General features: G+C 47.3%; 1 protein-coding gene across 1 annotated transcript in view; it reads right to left on the minus strand.

Annotated features, from left to right (window-relative positions):
• The window catches only part of SV2B (synaptic vesicle glycoprotein 2B), a 47,916-nt gene that overhangs the window by 16,548 nt on the left and 15,340 nt on the right, over positions 1-16,028 (minus strand). The window contains exons 2-7 of the mRNA XM_084816451.1: positions 11,366-11,546; positions 9,142-9,293; positions 7,800-7,933; positions 6,365-6,454; positions 3,007-3,117; positions 1,218-1,306 (exon numbers count right to left, since the gene is read on the minus strand). Of these exons, the coding sequence (XP_084672577.1) occupies positions 1,218-1,306; positions 3,007-3,117; positions 6,365-6,454; positions 7,800-7,933; positions 9,142-9,293; positions 11,366-11,546 (757 nt within the window). The remainder of the gene's footprint in view (positions 1-1,217; positions 1,307-3,006; positions 3,118-6,364; positions 6,455-7,799; positions 7,934-9,141; positions 9,294-11,365; positions 11,547-16,028) is intronic.

Here is a 16,028-nt window from a genome sequence, read left to right on the forward strand (position 1 = left end):
ACATTGGATGTGTCATACAGGCATTTCAGCCCCCCCCACCCCAGAACACCCCCAGAACGCCCCTTTTTTGGCTGCCCTGCACTCCTCTTGCAAGCATGGAGGATGGGGCTGTTCCGTGCTGCCTTGGAGGCAGCGCAGGAGTGGGGGGAGGCTCTCTTCAAGTCCTTGAAAGGTTGTCCCAGAGAGGAAGGCCAGGATCTCTTCTCGATCATCCCAGAATCCAGGACACGGAATAATGGGCTCAAGTGACAGGAAGCCAGATTCCGGCTGAACATCAGGAAAAACTTCCTGACTGTTAGAGCAACATGACAATGGAACCAATTCCATAGGGAGGTGGTGGGGTCTCCCACACTGGAGGCATTCAAGAGGAGGCTGGACAGCCCTCTGTCGGGAATGCTCTGACTTGGATTCCTGCAGGGGGTTGGACTAAATGGTCTTGTAGCCCCCCCCCCAACCCTACTATTCTATGGTTTCAAGAAAACAAGATATCCTATGGCTGTATAGCTGCTGTCTAGCGGCCATAGGATTGCTCCCTAAAGTGTGAAAATGCACACTTGGGGGAAATCTGCACATTTTGGGACATGCTGATTTGCACAAATGCGCATTTCTGCAAATTCAGGAACTAAAATAAACTGTGATTCCCTCGATGGGTGGACTGTGGAATGAAAGGCACCTGACAATTTGCGAAACACAGATGGAATGGATTTCACACAAACCATACATCCCTAACCTTGTGTCTTATCATTCAATATGATCCCATCATGGTGATGCTATATCCCTCTTGCCCATTTATACGTCGTAGGACACACAGTGACATCTGTTGTGGTATTTTGGATAATGTGGGATAAAAAGTGGGAAATAACACTAGAAAAGCGGAGTACGGAATGCGCCATGTGCCCCACCTGTTAAAAAGCACTAGTGCAGATCTAGCCCAGGTGCCACTAACTGTTGACATGTGACCTCCAGCCCCCTGCTGCTCTCCCTTCCAGTGGTTCTTTATCTTTAAACTAGCCTTGGACTGGACAGCCAGGCATTATGGACAATTTCCCTGCCCCACCTCTGAATTGTTGCAGCCCCTGACAAGCAGGTCTATGTAGTGGTTCAAGCTGCCTTTGGCTTAGTAGCTTACACACCGTAGAGACCTGCTGTAGATGGATCTAGGTGGGGAAGAACAGCCTCAGAAAACGGTAGACCTGTGGATAGCCCAAGACACATACCTTAAGGCCATTGAAAACCACACGATGGCCAGGAATAGTGTGTTCATCCTGTACTGGGCTGTCAAACAATACACCACGTTGTCCATCATCTAGAAAACCCAAAGGCATTGTTACAAAAAAATCATACCAAAAAGATAAACACTCTGTTCATTGGCAGAAATGGGAAATTGCTGCTAGGTTTTATTTTGGTTCTTATTTTTATTTTGTACTGTAGTTTTAAATGTTTATATTGTTTTTTGTCATGTTGCATTTTATGGTTTTAATTGCTGTGACCCACCCTTTGACAATTGGGTGGTATAGAAATGTAATAAATAAATGAATAATTCCCTATAGATGTTCTCCTTCAGAAGCCCAGTATATAACAAAAGAGGAAGTCTGTCTGCCTGCCTGCCTGTGCCATAGCACCAAGATTGTGAAACCTAGACATTTGAAACTTGGTATGCATACTAAGGGGACCCTTAGAATGATTGTGAAACCTAAAACACTTGGAACTTGGTATGCATACTAAGGGGACCCTAGGGGTGTGCACCTCAGGGTTATTTTGTTTTTAAAATTCATTTATTAATTTTGATAATTAGGACTGAGCCACAGGGCAGGACATGGAAGAATGGGCTCCAGTTACAGGAAGCCAGATACCAGCTGAACATTAGGAAAAACCTCCTGACTGTTAGAGCAATACGACAATGGAACCAATGACCTAGGCAGGTGATGGGCTCTCCCACACTGGAGGCATTCAAGACGAGTCTGGACAGCCACCTGTCAGGGATGCCTTGACTTGGATTCCTACATTGAGCAGGGGGCTGGACTCAGTGGTCTTACAGGCCCCTTCCAGCCCTACTATTCTCTGATCCTATGCGATTAGAACCTGCAGTAACAACTTTAGCCATTAGGGGAAGATTTCTCCAAGGACGTAACTTTGCAGTTTGGACACTTCACGCCAGGGGAGATGAGCAGGCCAAGGCCAACTTCCCCCTCCCCCTACTTTGGGGCAGCCCCCTCAGGGAAACGGAGTGGACAGACCCCTCCGTCCGGGGGCTATAGGGGTGCACCATGGCAGAGGCTGTGCCTAGGAATGCCAGTGGGCAGTTTCACTCAGACAAGGCGAGCACAATGTGCTTGAAGGCTTCCCTGTATCCAACTAAAGGCTATTCCAACCCATGCGAAGTTGGGTCCATTCACTCGTGTGTATCCCCCGCTTCATTCTACTAATTTCAAAACAGCTAACAGCATTCATCTTAAAACAACAGATTTATAAAATAGGGCTGCAAGCTTTCATCAGTTTAATCAATAAATGAATCAACTTAAACTTATTTGATTAATCTGTGAGGGAAATTCTAAACACTGAGGAATGGATTAAGAGCACACCTGTTTATTTTTTGGGCAGGCAATTTTCATTCTGGTGTATTACTACACAAGGGAACAAAAATAAAATATTAACGATATTTGAATAAAGATGGCTTTCCCCTTTAAAAATGAATAGCAGCTTCTATTTATTCCCTCGGACATTACTTTATACTTCTCTCCGTATCTCAGGAGGGGACTTCTTTTGACGCTGAGACACTACGCAACTTTATTTCAATTTAATTTATTAACTGGTGAAAAGGCCAGTCATTCATCAGATTCATATCTTTAACAGGTTGACAGCCTTAGAAGAAACCAAACTGTGCGGCCAAGAAAGGTTTCAAGCCCATGGGTTATTCATTGCATGTGGGGTGGGGAATAAAACGACAAACCGACGCCATACGGTGCTGGGGACTGTGTGTGCATTCAGTAGCTCCTGTCCCCATACCTGTTTGAAGGTGGTCGTGGCTCTGACTAAAAACCGCTGGTACCACGTCCCTGTTGAGCTCTGTATTTCAATGAACTCGTCTATCTGCTTTGGAGTTTTTATGCTGGTCACCTGAATAAGCAAAAACAAGCCAAGATTTTCAGCTCTTCACATCACTAGCAGCCACACGACATGCAACTTGGCATGTTTTTAGCCACTTCACAGAAATAATACAATGCAGGTTGGGGTCAAACTGCCATCCGAATGAACATAATTGCAAACTCTGTGGGAAACCGAAAATACCTGTGCAGCACAATTCTATGCACAATTCTATGCATTTTTACTTAGAAGCAAGCCCCCACTGAACACTGGGGGCTTACCCCCAGGTACGTTGGCGGAAGACTGCCACTTCAGTCACCTCTGGAGCTAACCTGCCCATTCGACATGATGGATACATTTGGACAGGTGCCCAACCTATAGGGATGCTGTGCAGCCATCTGCCTGGCTCCTTCCCTCATTTACCTTATCCCTGCTGGGGACTCGTGACGTCCCCCCACACACGCGCACACACGCGCACACACACACACACACAACGTCTATTTGGCTCTGCATGAATGGATGTTAAAACAGAGAAAGAACCTGTGCCAAAAGGAGAAGTATGCTGGGTTTCAATGTTAGTTAAAATAGCCAGTAAAGCAGGAATGCAGAACGTCTGGCAAGCGGAGGTTTCACATCTGGCCCACTGAGCCTCCTTTGGGTTCTTCCAGGGAGCAGGGCTTTGCCTCTAAGCCCCACCCCCTGGAGAAATCCCCACAGTTATCTCCAATCGCAGTTCAGAGATAACAGCCGGGATTTCCCTCGCCCACAGAGAGAGCAGGTCAGGGAAATCCCCATTCTTCTCTCCAATCTCAAATCAGGGATGCGGGTAGTGGGGGACTCAAGCAGTGTCCACAGATAACAACTGGCCCACAGAAGGGCCAGTGGGGGTGATCCAGCCTCTCACCACCACTATAATACAATTCTGCACCCCTGTAATAAAGGCCAAGCATACTTAGGAAACAGGTTGCTAGACTAGATGGACCTTTGAGCTCATCCACCAGGCTCTCCTTCTTAGGCTTACCCAAGAGTGTTCATCGGCCTTGATAGCTAAGTGAACCTCCATGTTCAGGAGCAGTAAACCTCTGGATATCACTTGCTGGGGAGAGGTAAAAGGTAGGGGACAGCTCTTGCTTGTGGGATCCCAGATCTGGTTGGCCACTGTGAGAACCAAGATGCTGGACTAGATGGGCCTTTGGTCTGATTTAGCAGGACGCTTCTTACTGTTCCCATGAGCCCATAGAATTTGGAGTTTGCTGACTTCTTGAGATGCCATTACCATTTAGCTGAAATATGGCTAAAATACCAGCTGGTCAGCGCTCTGTCTGCAAACTCAAGGATTGCCACTTTCTACAGCAGCCTCCCAGCCAGCTGGTTCAACTCCCACCATCTCCAGCCATTCTGGGGATGGGGGCAGTTTTAGTCCAGCACACCTGGAGGGCACCTGATTGTCAGGGAGGCTGCTCTAGAGTGGGGGGGGGGACTAGCATTCCTGCCTGAGAACAGAAATTCACTTGGCCTGTTTGGAAGCTAGCATGAATTTGAATCTGCCACCTGAACCTTGACGAAAAATGTAGAATACGGGCAGCATCGAAGCAGACACTAGTGTGAATGAAAATTGTGTAGCACCGGCATAAGCGACCTCCAGTGCAATGCTGATAGTGCTAGCTGGTGTGACGGGTTTCCCTGGTAGGCATGTCATGACAGCTAATGCTATTGGTGTCGCATTAGAGGTCGTTTACATGAACGCAACGGAATCTGCACCAGCCCTAGCATCAGCTTGTTCTGTTTCAAAGACTGGGTGCTCCGTCAGCGTGTGTTTTCAAAGCGCACGACTTCCTCGAACTGGGAGTCCTGCCAGCAGAGATGCTTCAAGGCTGCTGGCAGTAATGAATGGCGATAAGGTGCAGGGCCAAGAAGCAGCTCGCTAGGCAGTTCAAGAAATCCAAGCAATGGAGACGCAGAGGCGAAGTCAGCTTCAGCCTGAAGTCATTCACAAAATCCAGTTTGGCCTGGAGTTCAGGATACACGAGGCACCCACAGATACCGACAACAGATAACACTGTTGCCAATGATGGCTTGACCAGCCCTGCTGGCTTTTATAGAGGCCCTAGCCTGGACACGCCCAACTCCCAGCTGCAACTCATTAGGGAGCTTTTCGGCAAAGGTGGCTATATTAGGACAGCATTCACAGAGCTGCGATCCTGGACTGCAGCTGGGCGCTTCTCCTAAGGGCCTGGGATTACTCTCTGCACTTCATTCATCATCTTTCATGGTGGCTGGATGGACACCTCCACTTCTGGCTTGGAATCCGAACCATCTGGGGAAGGAGTAGGGATGTACGAAAGTCACTTACCTTTCCGCGGATTATGTTGATGGGGGGGAGGCGTTCCGTCCCTCCCCCCGGAATCCTCTACGGCCAGCTGTGCTTCACAGCAGCTCCACGGAGCAGCCGGCCAGGCCCAGCCAGGCCAGAGCCGTCCGCAGCCAGATTTCTGGCCGCAGAGGGCTCTGGGTAAAAAAAAAACACCACGTATGCAAATGGCGGCAGCTACAGCCGCCACCATTTGCGTTCCTTATTTTTGGCCGTCTTAGTCTACGTAAATATTTACATAGACTAAGATGGCCAAAAATAAGGAACGCAAATGGCAGCAGCCATAGCTGCCACCATTCGCGTACACGGTTTGTTTGTTTTTTTACCCAGCCATGATAGGCTACGTAAATCTTTACGTAGCCTATCACATCTTGTAAAAAAAAAAAAATGACCAGACTGAAAATGGCGGTGGCGGCAGCCGGTCGGAAGACCAGCTGCCGCCGCCGCCACCGCTGCCCAGAACATCCACCCCAGGTAAGTCTTGTCCTGGGGGGGATCCGCGGGGGGGCGGGGGGGTGGCAGGCCGTTCCACCACGGAGTTCATGGGGCCGAATGTACTGGCATTTGGCCTCACCGAGATCCGTGGCGGAATTCTCTGACATCTGTAGGAAGGAGGAGGTGGAGGAGGGAGGCCTGCCTCCTCCTCAGCTGCGCGTCCAACACCCTATGGAAATGCTGCCGCTGGATCATTCTCGGGGGAAGAAAAGTCTTTGAGCTTAGGTAGACCAAGTTCCTCCTCCACGGAGGGCTTCTCGGGGGGGGGGGGACTGACACAACTTGGATCATTCCCTCTGTCTTGACGATGAATTTGTGCAATTTATTTTTTGAAAAAGGAGTTGCCCTTTGAGTGCTGGGCCCAAGCCTACTATGAAGAAAGAAAAGATATTTCTAGCAAGTAACCCCACTTACCGTAAACACCCTCTCTGGCTCCCCTTTGGCCCTCATGTTGGTGTCATGGACTTGCTTGAGGATCATCCAGGCTTCATCATGCTTCCCTATCTAGAAAGACCAAAGCAAGGGATATCGGGAACACCGCATCAGCCAGAACCTGCCATTACGATCTCAAGTCATGTCAATCCTCTCAAGTGTGCTGTGACCCTATTGGAAGCCACACCTGTTTGATAGCCAAGGACAGTGCAGTGGAGTGGAGTTATGGCTAGGGACATACAAGAATTTCATTTCTGTTCCTTTGACACCAGAATGTGCCCATGCGCACCCCCAAACACAAGCGTATTTTGCAGGTGAAGCTCACACCTTCCTGAGCTTGTGATCATGTTTGCCAAATGCATACTTTAGGAAAGCGCACAGTTTAAAAATGCCCATTTGGAAAACACACTTTTTCATGCTTTAGTCATTTGGGTGCATTTAGTACATTTGGGTGCATGCTTTAAACACATGCACACCAAAATGTGCACGTTCCCCATTCGAACAACAACAACAAAAGTGGTATATTTCAAAATGAGTACATATGGCAGCATGAGTATATTTCAAAAATGAGTACTTTTCAAAATGAGTATTTTTCAAAAATGTGCAGAACTGATGCATACATGTGGAAAAATATGCACAAAGATACACATGGATTTTCTTGTGGAAAGGAAAAAAAAAACAAAGCTCGCAAGCTGATCCAGACTCAAGACAGAACAAGCTTCGAGATGGAATTTGGAGAACTTTAGCAAGCTCGGCTTTTGCTGATTTGTACATCCCTAATGTCGACCTATAGAAGGTTGGGCACATTACTTTATCACAGAGTGGACAGCAGAGTGGCCACCATATGACTGACCTTGTGCCTGTTCCTTGAGCAGCAGCCCCGGCATGCATGCATGCAACATGTGCGACATTCAGTAGGCACGGAGATAAAGTGATGGGGAGAGCTCCCCCTTCTTTCTACTGCATAGTGTGTGGAGGGTCCCTCATTCTTCTCTAGTGCACAGAATTCAGCTTCCTTACTGCATTGTACTCTGTTTCTTGGCTCAGACCAAGAATTCGTTTTCAGAATCAGAACCGAAGTGGCAATCCTTTCAAGCCAAAATCGACTCCTGGGCCCACCCCCTAATAAGCACCCCGTCTTGCAGAGGGTTAGCTGACTGCTCTCACCAGTGCAATAGCTCCCCACAGCATCTGTCAGGCATACCTCCGTGTATGCCTGACACTGCCCAAAGCCAGGGACTCATCCGGCCAAGTTCCTTTCTCCATGCTGGGAAGAGGCATGGAGATTTTTCTCTCCCAGCATGGAGAAAAAAAGGGGGGAGAGGATGTCAGTCTGTCCCCCACCTAAAAACAATACTGCATCCCTGTTCTATAATTTCTGTCATGTAACGTTAGCGCTTAAATTTCCATTTCTTACCTCCAGCAAAAACCGTGGGCTCTCTGGCATGAACTTTAGGGACACAAGGGATGCAATGGAAGGCAGGGAACAGACCACCACAAAGACCCTCCAGCTGTGGAAGTGGTAGCTGGTCCCCATGCTGAAACCCCATCCTAGAAACAAGAAAGAGGGGACATAGCTCATGCGCAAAGTTATCAGGTTTAGTCCTTACCAGGGATGCTTAAGGAATTCAACTTTGGTGAGCTCCTGTACCAAGCGACCCAATTCACACCTTTAAGGACTAACATCATATGAACAGGGACACAGGAATCCAAAGACGTTTGTACTTCTCTGAATGTTATGACACAGTTCTTGGCAATTTAAATGTATCAAAATACGTGTTTAATTACATACCTGAAGAGAAAATCTTATAATATAATATCACAATAATAATAACAGCAACAACATTAATATAATTCATATTATATTATAAGACTTTAATATAACTTTGAGAGAAACATTAGTAATAGAACATTAATAACAATATTAATATAATTAATATTATAAGATTGTAATATAACTTTGAGAGAAAATACACATGTAAATGTGTACTAAAATTAGGGGTGGATGAATGTGTCAAATTTGATTCTGCTCAGTTTCTTATTTTTCCAACATTAAGTTTATTCCATCCCATTTCTGCATCAGAAAATTTTGCATTTTTCCCTAAAGTGGTCCACATGAAAAACAGTATGTATTCTCATTCACATTCTGCCTAATATATGCATTTTGTGCATACTTTTCTAAATATGATCATTTTTCCAAACGATTTTCTCTAAGATAATATATTTTGTGCACATGGCCCCCAAATATATGCATTTTGTGCGTGCTTTCCCCCATGACCTGTATTTTTTGGTGCACATTTATGAACTGCATCACAAAATTCGGAAAAGGGAGATTAACGCAGTCTAACTGCATCCCAGTTCACATACCCAGGTTCAAATGTGCAAATTTGAGAAGTTTGCATTAAAATGCAAACCCAACAAATCTCTCATCTATCTCACTATTAAAATACCTTTTTGAAGACGTATTTTGAGGGAAGTTTATTTTAAAACATTCAGATTAAGGCAGAAATGGAGTGGAATTATGGGTAAAACTGGCAGAAGTGATGCAGACTGGAAATAGAAGCATCAGGCCATCCCTGGTCTTTGGCACCTTCAGTCAGAAGGACCAAAAGTAGCAGAGCAGAGAAGGGACCTCTGTCTTCCCAAGTCTCCAGAGGGCCCCTGCCCGCCATAGCAGACAATGACAACGCTGTCAATCCTTTGGTCTCGGTGGCAAACAAGGATACAGGGGGGAGCCATCTAGATCCAGATGTGGTTACCGTAATGTGGAATGATGCTCCAGGCCATGATGGAGGCGTAAAGGCCACCGATCATCCAGAACATGCAGAGCCAGCTCAGGTGCTCCCCTCTCTTCTCACGGGAGAGGAATTCGGAGAAATAGGCAAAGACAATGGGGAGGGATCCTCCAATACTGGGGAAGAAAAAGGAGTAGACAGGAAGAGTGCAACAACCAAGAACTCACAAATGCAGAACCTGCTGCAGGTTTCTTAACAATTTATTTATTTATTTAAAATGTTTTGTGGTCGCCTTTCAGGCCAAAAAAGCCCTCCCAAAAAAAGCCCTCCCAAAGCAGCTGACAGCAATAAAATACATAAAACGGGGAAAATATTAAAAGCGATAAAAACATAAACACAATAAAATAGCAATAAAAACAACAATAAAAGCCAACAATGTTTCACACAAATCCTGTGCTCTGGGTAAATCCTGTGTACCTCCACATATCCCACAGAATATGGTAATGGGTGTGAAATTCAGCATCCAGAAAATCGAATGTTATTCTTCTTAAAAAAAAATAAATAATAAAAAGCAAGTTTCTAGTCCTTTGTGACATTTTAGCTGGTCTTAATAACAGATGCACTGAGATCCCTTGATCTCAGATATAGGGGGCTACAGGCCTACAGCTGACGGGGGCAGGGGGCAATCCCAGAAGCATTGTCATTGCTCAGAAAGCAGACTGGGGAAAGGGGCCAGCAGGGTGTCAACCGGCAATATCGACTTGGCTAACCCCAACTGCCAGCGGGATGCTTGCCCACTGAATGTATATCCGACCAAGAAAATACATATGTTATCTTTTTGCATGTAACAATGCATGTAAGTCCTCTGTATTTTAATCCTGCAGCACTAGCCCCAGGCAGTGATGGAGAGAGGCCAGGGCTTACAGGGTCAAAGCATGGGGTCTTTGTGATTAGCAGGGGCGATGCCACCCCTCTCAGCTGCCCTATTCCTTCTGAGCTTACCTGCAATTCTCACCGTAGCAGGGGGGAGGGGGGATTTTTCCAGCAACAATATATTGTTGTGAGCTATCCCATCCACACATCTATACGTAATATGCATGCACAGAGATATGTACATATAGATAGGCATCAACACAGCTGCCTGCATTTTTGGTCTGTCCTTGGGGGCGTTGCCATGGGGCCTGCCATGGTGAGCACCTGCATGTAGGGATGTCAGAGAATTTCTTCACGAATCTCGGGGAGGCCGAATGCCAGCGCATTCGGCCCCCCGAAATTGGTGGAGAAACGGTCTGCCACCCCCCCCCCGCCACCCCCGGGACAGGACTTACCTTGGGCGAACCCTCCTGGTGGCGGCAGCTCCGGTGGCGGTTTGGCGGTGGCAGCGGCAGCAGCCGGTCTTCCAACCGGCTGCCGCCACCGCCATTTCCAAGTTTTTTTTAAAAAAAACACGTGGTAGTCTACGTAAAGATTTACGTAGCCTATCACGGCTAGCTTTTTAAAAAACATCGTGATAGGCTATGTAAATGTTTACGTAGCCTATCACGGCTGAGTGAAAAAACAAACAAACCCGTGCGTACACAAATGGCGGCGCCCATGGGCGCCGCCATTTGCGTTCCTTATTTTGGCACATGTAGTCTACATAAACATTTACGCAATAGCGTTCCCCTTATTTTCGCCGTTGTCTATGTAAATGTTTACGTAGACTACACGTGCCAAAGTAAGGAACGCAAATGGCGGCGCCCATGGGCGCCGCCATTTGCGTACGTGCGGGGATTGTTGTTTTTTTCACTCAGCCATGATAGGCTACGTAAACATTTATGTAGCCTATCACGGCTGACTGCAGGGATGCAAACGGCAGCGGCTACGGCCACCGCCATTGCGTCCCGGCAGGACAGGAGGATTCGCGGCTGGAGGGATGGGGCGCCTCCGCCCCGGCCAGAATTTCAGTGGGGAGGGACAGGGCGCCTCCCCCTGGCCAGAATTTCGGTGGGGAGGAACGGGGCGCCTCCCCCCCCGGCCAGAATTTCAGGGGGAGGGATGGAGAGCCTCCCCCCCACCACGAATCAAGCTTCGGGATCAGGTACGGGACTTTCGTACATCCTTACCATGTCAAAATTGACCACTACACCCCTGGCCCCGGGTATCAGAAGTGTGGGAAACCCTAGAAGGATCATGGCTACGAAGTATCGGATGGTCTCCCCACCATGAGGACACACTGGCCCTTTCCCACAGAGAGTGCTGTACCCACCTGAAACCAGAGATAAGGCGGCAGAAGAGAAAGAATCCGTATCCCTGAACAAAGGAGGAGAGGAACGAGAAGGCAGTGTTGATGGACAGCGACAGGATGAGGCATTGCTTCCGGCCCAGCTTGTCTGCCAGGCTGCCCCACAAAATGGCCCCCACCATCATGCCCATGTAGACAATCAATCCTGCAGGAGAGATGGAGACAAGAAGGATTAAGAAAACAAAACAAGAGGCAGATCTCTTCCATTCCATCCATGTTGCCTGCACCAGATTTAAAAAGTGAGAGCCAGTGCAGTGTAGTCGCCCCCTCCAGGTGTGTTGGGCTACAAGCCCCAGCATAGCTGGCTGGAAGATGCTGGGAGTTGTACTCCAACACATCTGGAGGGGACCAGTTTGAGGAAGATAGGTTAGAGTGTTGGACTAGGACTGGGCAGACCCGGGTTCTAGTCCCCACTCTGCCATGAAGCTCACTAGGTGACTTAGGGCCAGTCACTAGCTCTCAGACTAACCTACCTCACAAGGCTGTTGTTGTGAGGATAAAATGGGCAGCAAGAGGATTAGCTACTTCCTCCTTGGGCTCCTTGGAGGAAAAGGCAGGATATAAATGTAATACACAAACAAACAAAGCTGTGGGAAAAAATCCAAATGGTGAAGATGTATACACCCTTTGACTAAAAATCATCGATAGCTCTGATTATTTTTCTGTAATCAGAGTATGCTGGATGGTGTGCTGTGGCTTTGGGAAGGGAGCTTAGCCCACTAGTGGAGAACCTGCTTTACATGTGGAAGGTTAAAGAAATTGTGGGTAAAGGGAGCTTCAATAGCAGGTCTAGGAAAGACTCTCATCTGGGCCTGTGGTGAGCTGCTGCTAGCCAGAGAAGGTGAGAACAGGCTAGATGGAGAAATGGCCTCACATGGTCTTAGGTGGCTTCATACATTCATAAATGACTTCACATCCAGCCTGACAAAGAGTTCTGGAGAATCCCAGAGCTTGCTCACTATTTGGTGGCATTTTGGTTGGTGCTACTAATGGTATCGCCTGGCTGGGAATGCTAATATATTCACCCAACAATCTTGCAATTAATTGAAACTAAAACACAGGTAACTCTCTCCTTCAAAAACACTCCAGCTGCAATCCTGCGTGCAGGACGGGCCTCAGCCAATAGGCCAGCTTCCCCATCCTGGCTGGGGATAGTGGGAACTGTAGTCAAACACATCAGCAGGGCACCAGGTTGGGAAAGGCTGCAATAGACAGTACAAGCTGATGCTTGGGGTGTCAGAAGTCAGGAGACACCAGACTACTCTGGGAACCCTCAAGTGCCCTGGAGGGAAAATTGCCCACAATTATATGGTGTGGGGAGAGGGGAGAGCAGCACCTTTTGTAGACCAAAAGAAGGAGAATGTGAACCTCTAAAGGTGCTAAAGAAAAAGTATGTTTGATTCATGAAAGCACTCCAGTTTACAGTTGGGTGTTCTTGTTTCCATGCCAGAGCCTCAATTCAGATATCTACAAAAGCTTTTTCGAGTGGTTCATGGCCAGCTACAATCTGGGCCATGGAGGGAAATGGTGGAACCCTTGGGAGCATGCTGCGACAACTTTGCATGGCATTTTGATGACAGAGTCGCTCAAATCCATCACACATTCAACACCACAATTAATGCAGTTCCATCAGCAGAGCTGCCCAGAGCACCATCTGGTCCAGTTTTATTGGATAAGTGTCAGTTGTTGAGGCCTGAAGAAGGGATGTCGCAGGGGTCCGGGAAGCAGGTGGAGTCCAGAGGTTGTTGCACCCCCCCCCAGCCTCCCAAACTCCAGTCTGCGGACCACTGTGCTTGCCCAACTTGGCAAGCCGCCGGGTCATCTGCAGGCACCCAGGGAGCCGTGCGCAGCTGCCCAATCCCTTGCCAAGCCACCATTTTGCGTAAAAATAGCCACTTGGCTCTTTTCTTAAATCCCCCTTTATGCAAATGGTGGCCGTAAAGGGCCATTTAAGCAAGATTACAGGCATAAATGGACCATTTATGTCTGTAACCTTGCATAAATGGCTGCTTTACGTCTACCATTTACGTAAAGGGGGATTTACAAAGAAGGCCAAGCCACCATTTTTACACAAAATGGCGGCTCGGCGAGGGATCAGGCAGCCGCATTCCGCTCCCCAGACACCTACAGACTGCCCGGTGATTTGCACACACAGTGAACGGGGTCAGGTGGCCGCCGAAGATCTGGCAAGCGGCGCACAGCATGGCTGGGGGTGAGATTGGCCACCCCTAGCCCGAGGATGCAGACAAGGTGCTTGGCCAAGGCCAGTCAACCCTTGCCCTTCATGGCTTATCACGTTTAATAGGGAGCGGATGTCCAGCTGCGTCCAGGAGGCTGTGAATTCCTTCTTGAGAGAGGGATTTGTGCCGGTTCTTTAAAGGAGGCAGTAATTAGGCCACTCCTGAAAAGGCCTAACTTGGACCCAGATGATGTTACTACAACATAGCCAAGTAGCCAGCATCCCCTTCCTGGGCAAGGTGTTGAGCGGGTGGTTGCCAGTCAACTCCAGGCATTCTTGAATGAAATTGATTATCTAGACCCATTTCAGTTGGGCTTCAGGCCTGGTTTTGGAACAGAAGCTGCCTTGGTCACCCTATGGGATGAGCTTTGCCAAGGAAGGGACAGGAGGAATGCGACCCTGTTGATTCTCTTGGACATCTCAGTGGCTTTTGATACCATTAACCATGCCAGCCTTCTGGCTAGGTTGTCTGGGTTGGGAGTTGGAGGCACTGCACTGCAGTGGTTCCGCTCCTACTTGGATGGCCGATTTTGGAAGGTGGTGCTACAGGATTATTGCTCCCCACTGCCCATTTCAATTACTGATCAGAATTATTAACAGTTAAGAAAAACCATAAATGTGCCAAATATTTAGATTGTTTTTGTGATCAGCTGTATTTCGGTGACCATCAAAAGACAAAACACCATGTTGATTGCCCTCACTTATCAAAAAGAGGAGAAAAAGCAGTTTGGTTGACTACAGTAGCTTTCTCCAAACTGGTGCCCTCGAAATGTTTTGGATTTCAACTCCCATCTGCCCCAGACAGTATGGCCAGTAGTCAAGAATGCTGAGAGTTGTCATCCCACACATCTCGAGACCGCCAGGTTTGGGAAGGCTAGACTATAATAATTATTAAAGTAGATCAAGATTTTTAAAAACCAGCCTAGGGAGAACTCCTCAGTGTAAGAAAGTATCTGCTATACTTATTAATCCCTTTATTAGCTTCTAAATCAAATGAGTTGTTTCTTTGTCTTTTGGAGCTCAGTTGCCTTCCCAGCGCCTTGGAGCATAGTCAGAGGCAGGCATATTCCTCCCAACTAGTCCCGCCTAGGGGTGGCTGATAAAGTTGCCCCATCAATTTTTTTAATGGATTTTCCCAATTTGCACCTCCCCAGCCTTTCAGTGAGCTCACACAGGGGTCTGAAATCTGCATTTTTGCTCATCTCAGAAAATGTGTGCAAAAGTGAGCATATTTGGGGAAAGTGCACATGAAATGCACGTATTTGAGAAAAATATGCACAAAGCATTTCAGCAATGTAAAGTACTTGGAGAAAATGTGTACATTTAAAAATGTATATGTTGTCTCTGCGTATACTGTCTGTTAGTGTATTTTTTATGTTTTTAAATTTTGCATATTGTATTTTTAATATTTTAACCTTTGTAAACTGCCCAGAGAGCTTCACCTACAGGGCGGTATAGAAATGTAATAAACAAATAAACAAATAAATAAATAAAGTGTGCACAAAACTGCATACATTCATGCATACATTAGGGGAAATCCATGCACAAAAATACAAATTTCTGAATAGATACATTAAAAACACACACACACACGCTCACGAGGAACCAGATCAGAAAGAGCTAGGCCTCCCCCCCACCAAAGAAAACCCCCATCTCAGCAAGATCAAGATTGACAGATCCATCCATCCCTATTCCCACCCACAGTTTCCCCAACTCCAGCTCCTTCCCCATGAGTGGGGGCAGAAAAATAAATGTGTGCATGCCTGTCTAACCCACATTGATTACAGTGGTGCTACGGTGAGCGTGACTGTGTGTGCACAGGACTGCAGCCTTCTGAATTCATTTCAGCTCTGAGACTCTATTGACACTAGAGGGCATTAGGAGCTGAGTCACTGGCCATGCATGCTTTCTTTGCCTGACAAGCTATCACTACACAGAGAGACAGACCAGGATGGCTGCAATATTCTGGCAGGCTAAGCAGCTTAAGAGCGCTTGTGTACGCCATACATGCCACTGACCACAGGGCCAGAGCTTGATGTCTTAGTCCCGCTAACTCATCCCAGTGCAACTGATGCTGGAGAGGATTGGTGGGATGGGGGAGGAGAGTTTATGCCTCACTGCTGAGAACCAGGAGGTGGAAGTGAAGGGATGTCACAAACTCTTTATAAAGGTCCTGTGGTTGGGTTGCAAGCTATAATGTTAGGTGATACATAAAAAAAAATGTTCAGAGCAATTCCAAGATTGAACCAGCTGCTTGAAAAAAAAGATTATGGAGTTTGCTCATGGAACACTTTTCAATAAAAGCCTGGACTGTTTTGGAGAAAGACGAGGCAGAATATACGTTGCGGTTCCCCAGGAGAACCAAAAAAGTGCAGAATATGTGGTAAT

The sequence above is a fragment of the Heloderma suspectum genome, chromosome 11, assembly GCF_057233095.1.
Source record: "Heloderma suspectum isolate Gila_16-S chromosome 11, 16-S_ref, whole genome shotgun sequence".
NCBI lineage: Eukaryota > Metazoa > Chordata > Lepidosauria > Squamata > Helodermatidae > Heloderma > Heloderma suspectum.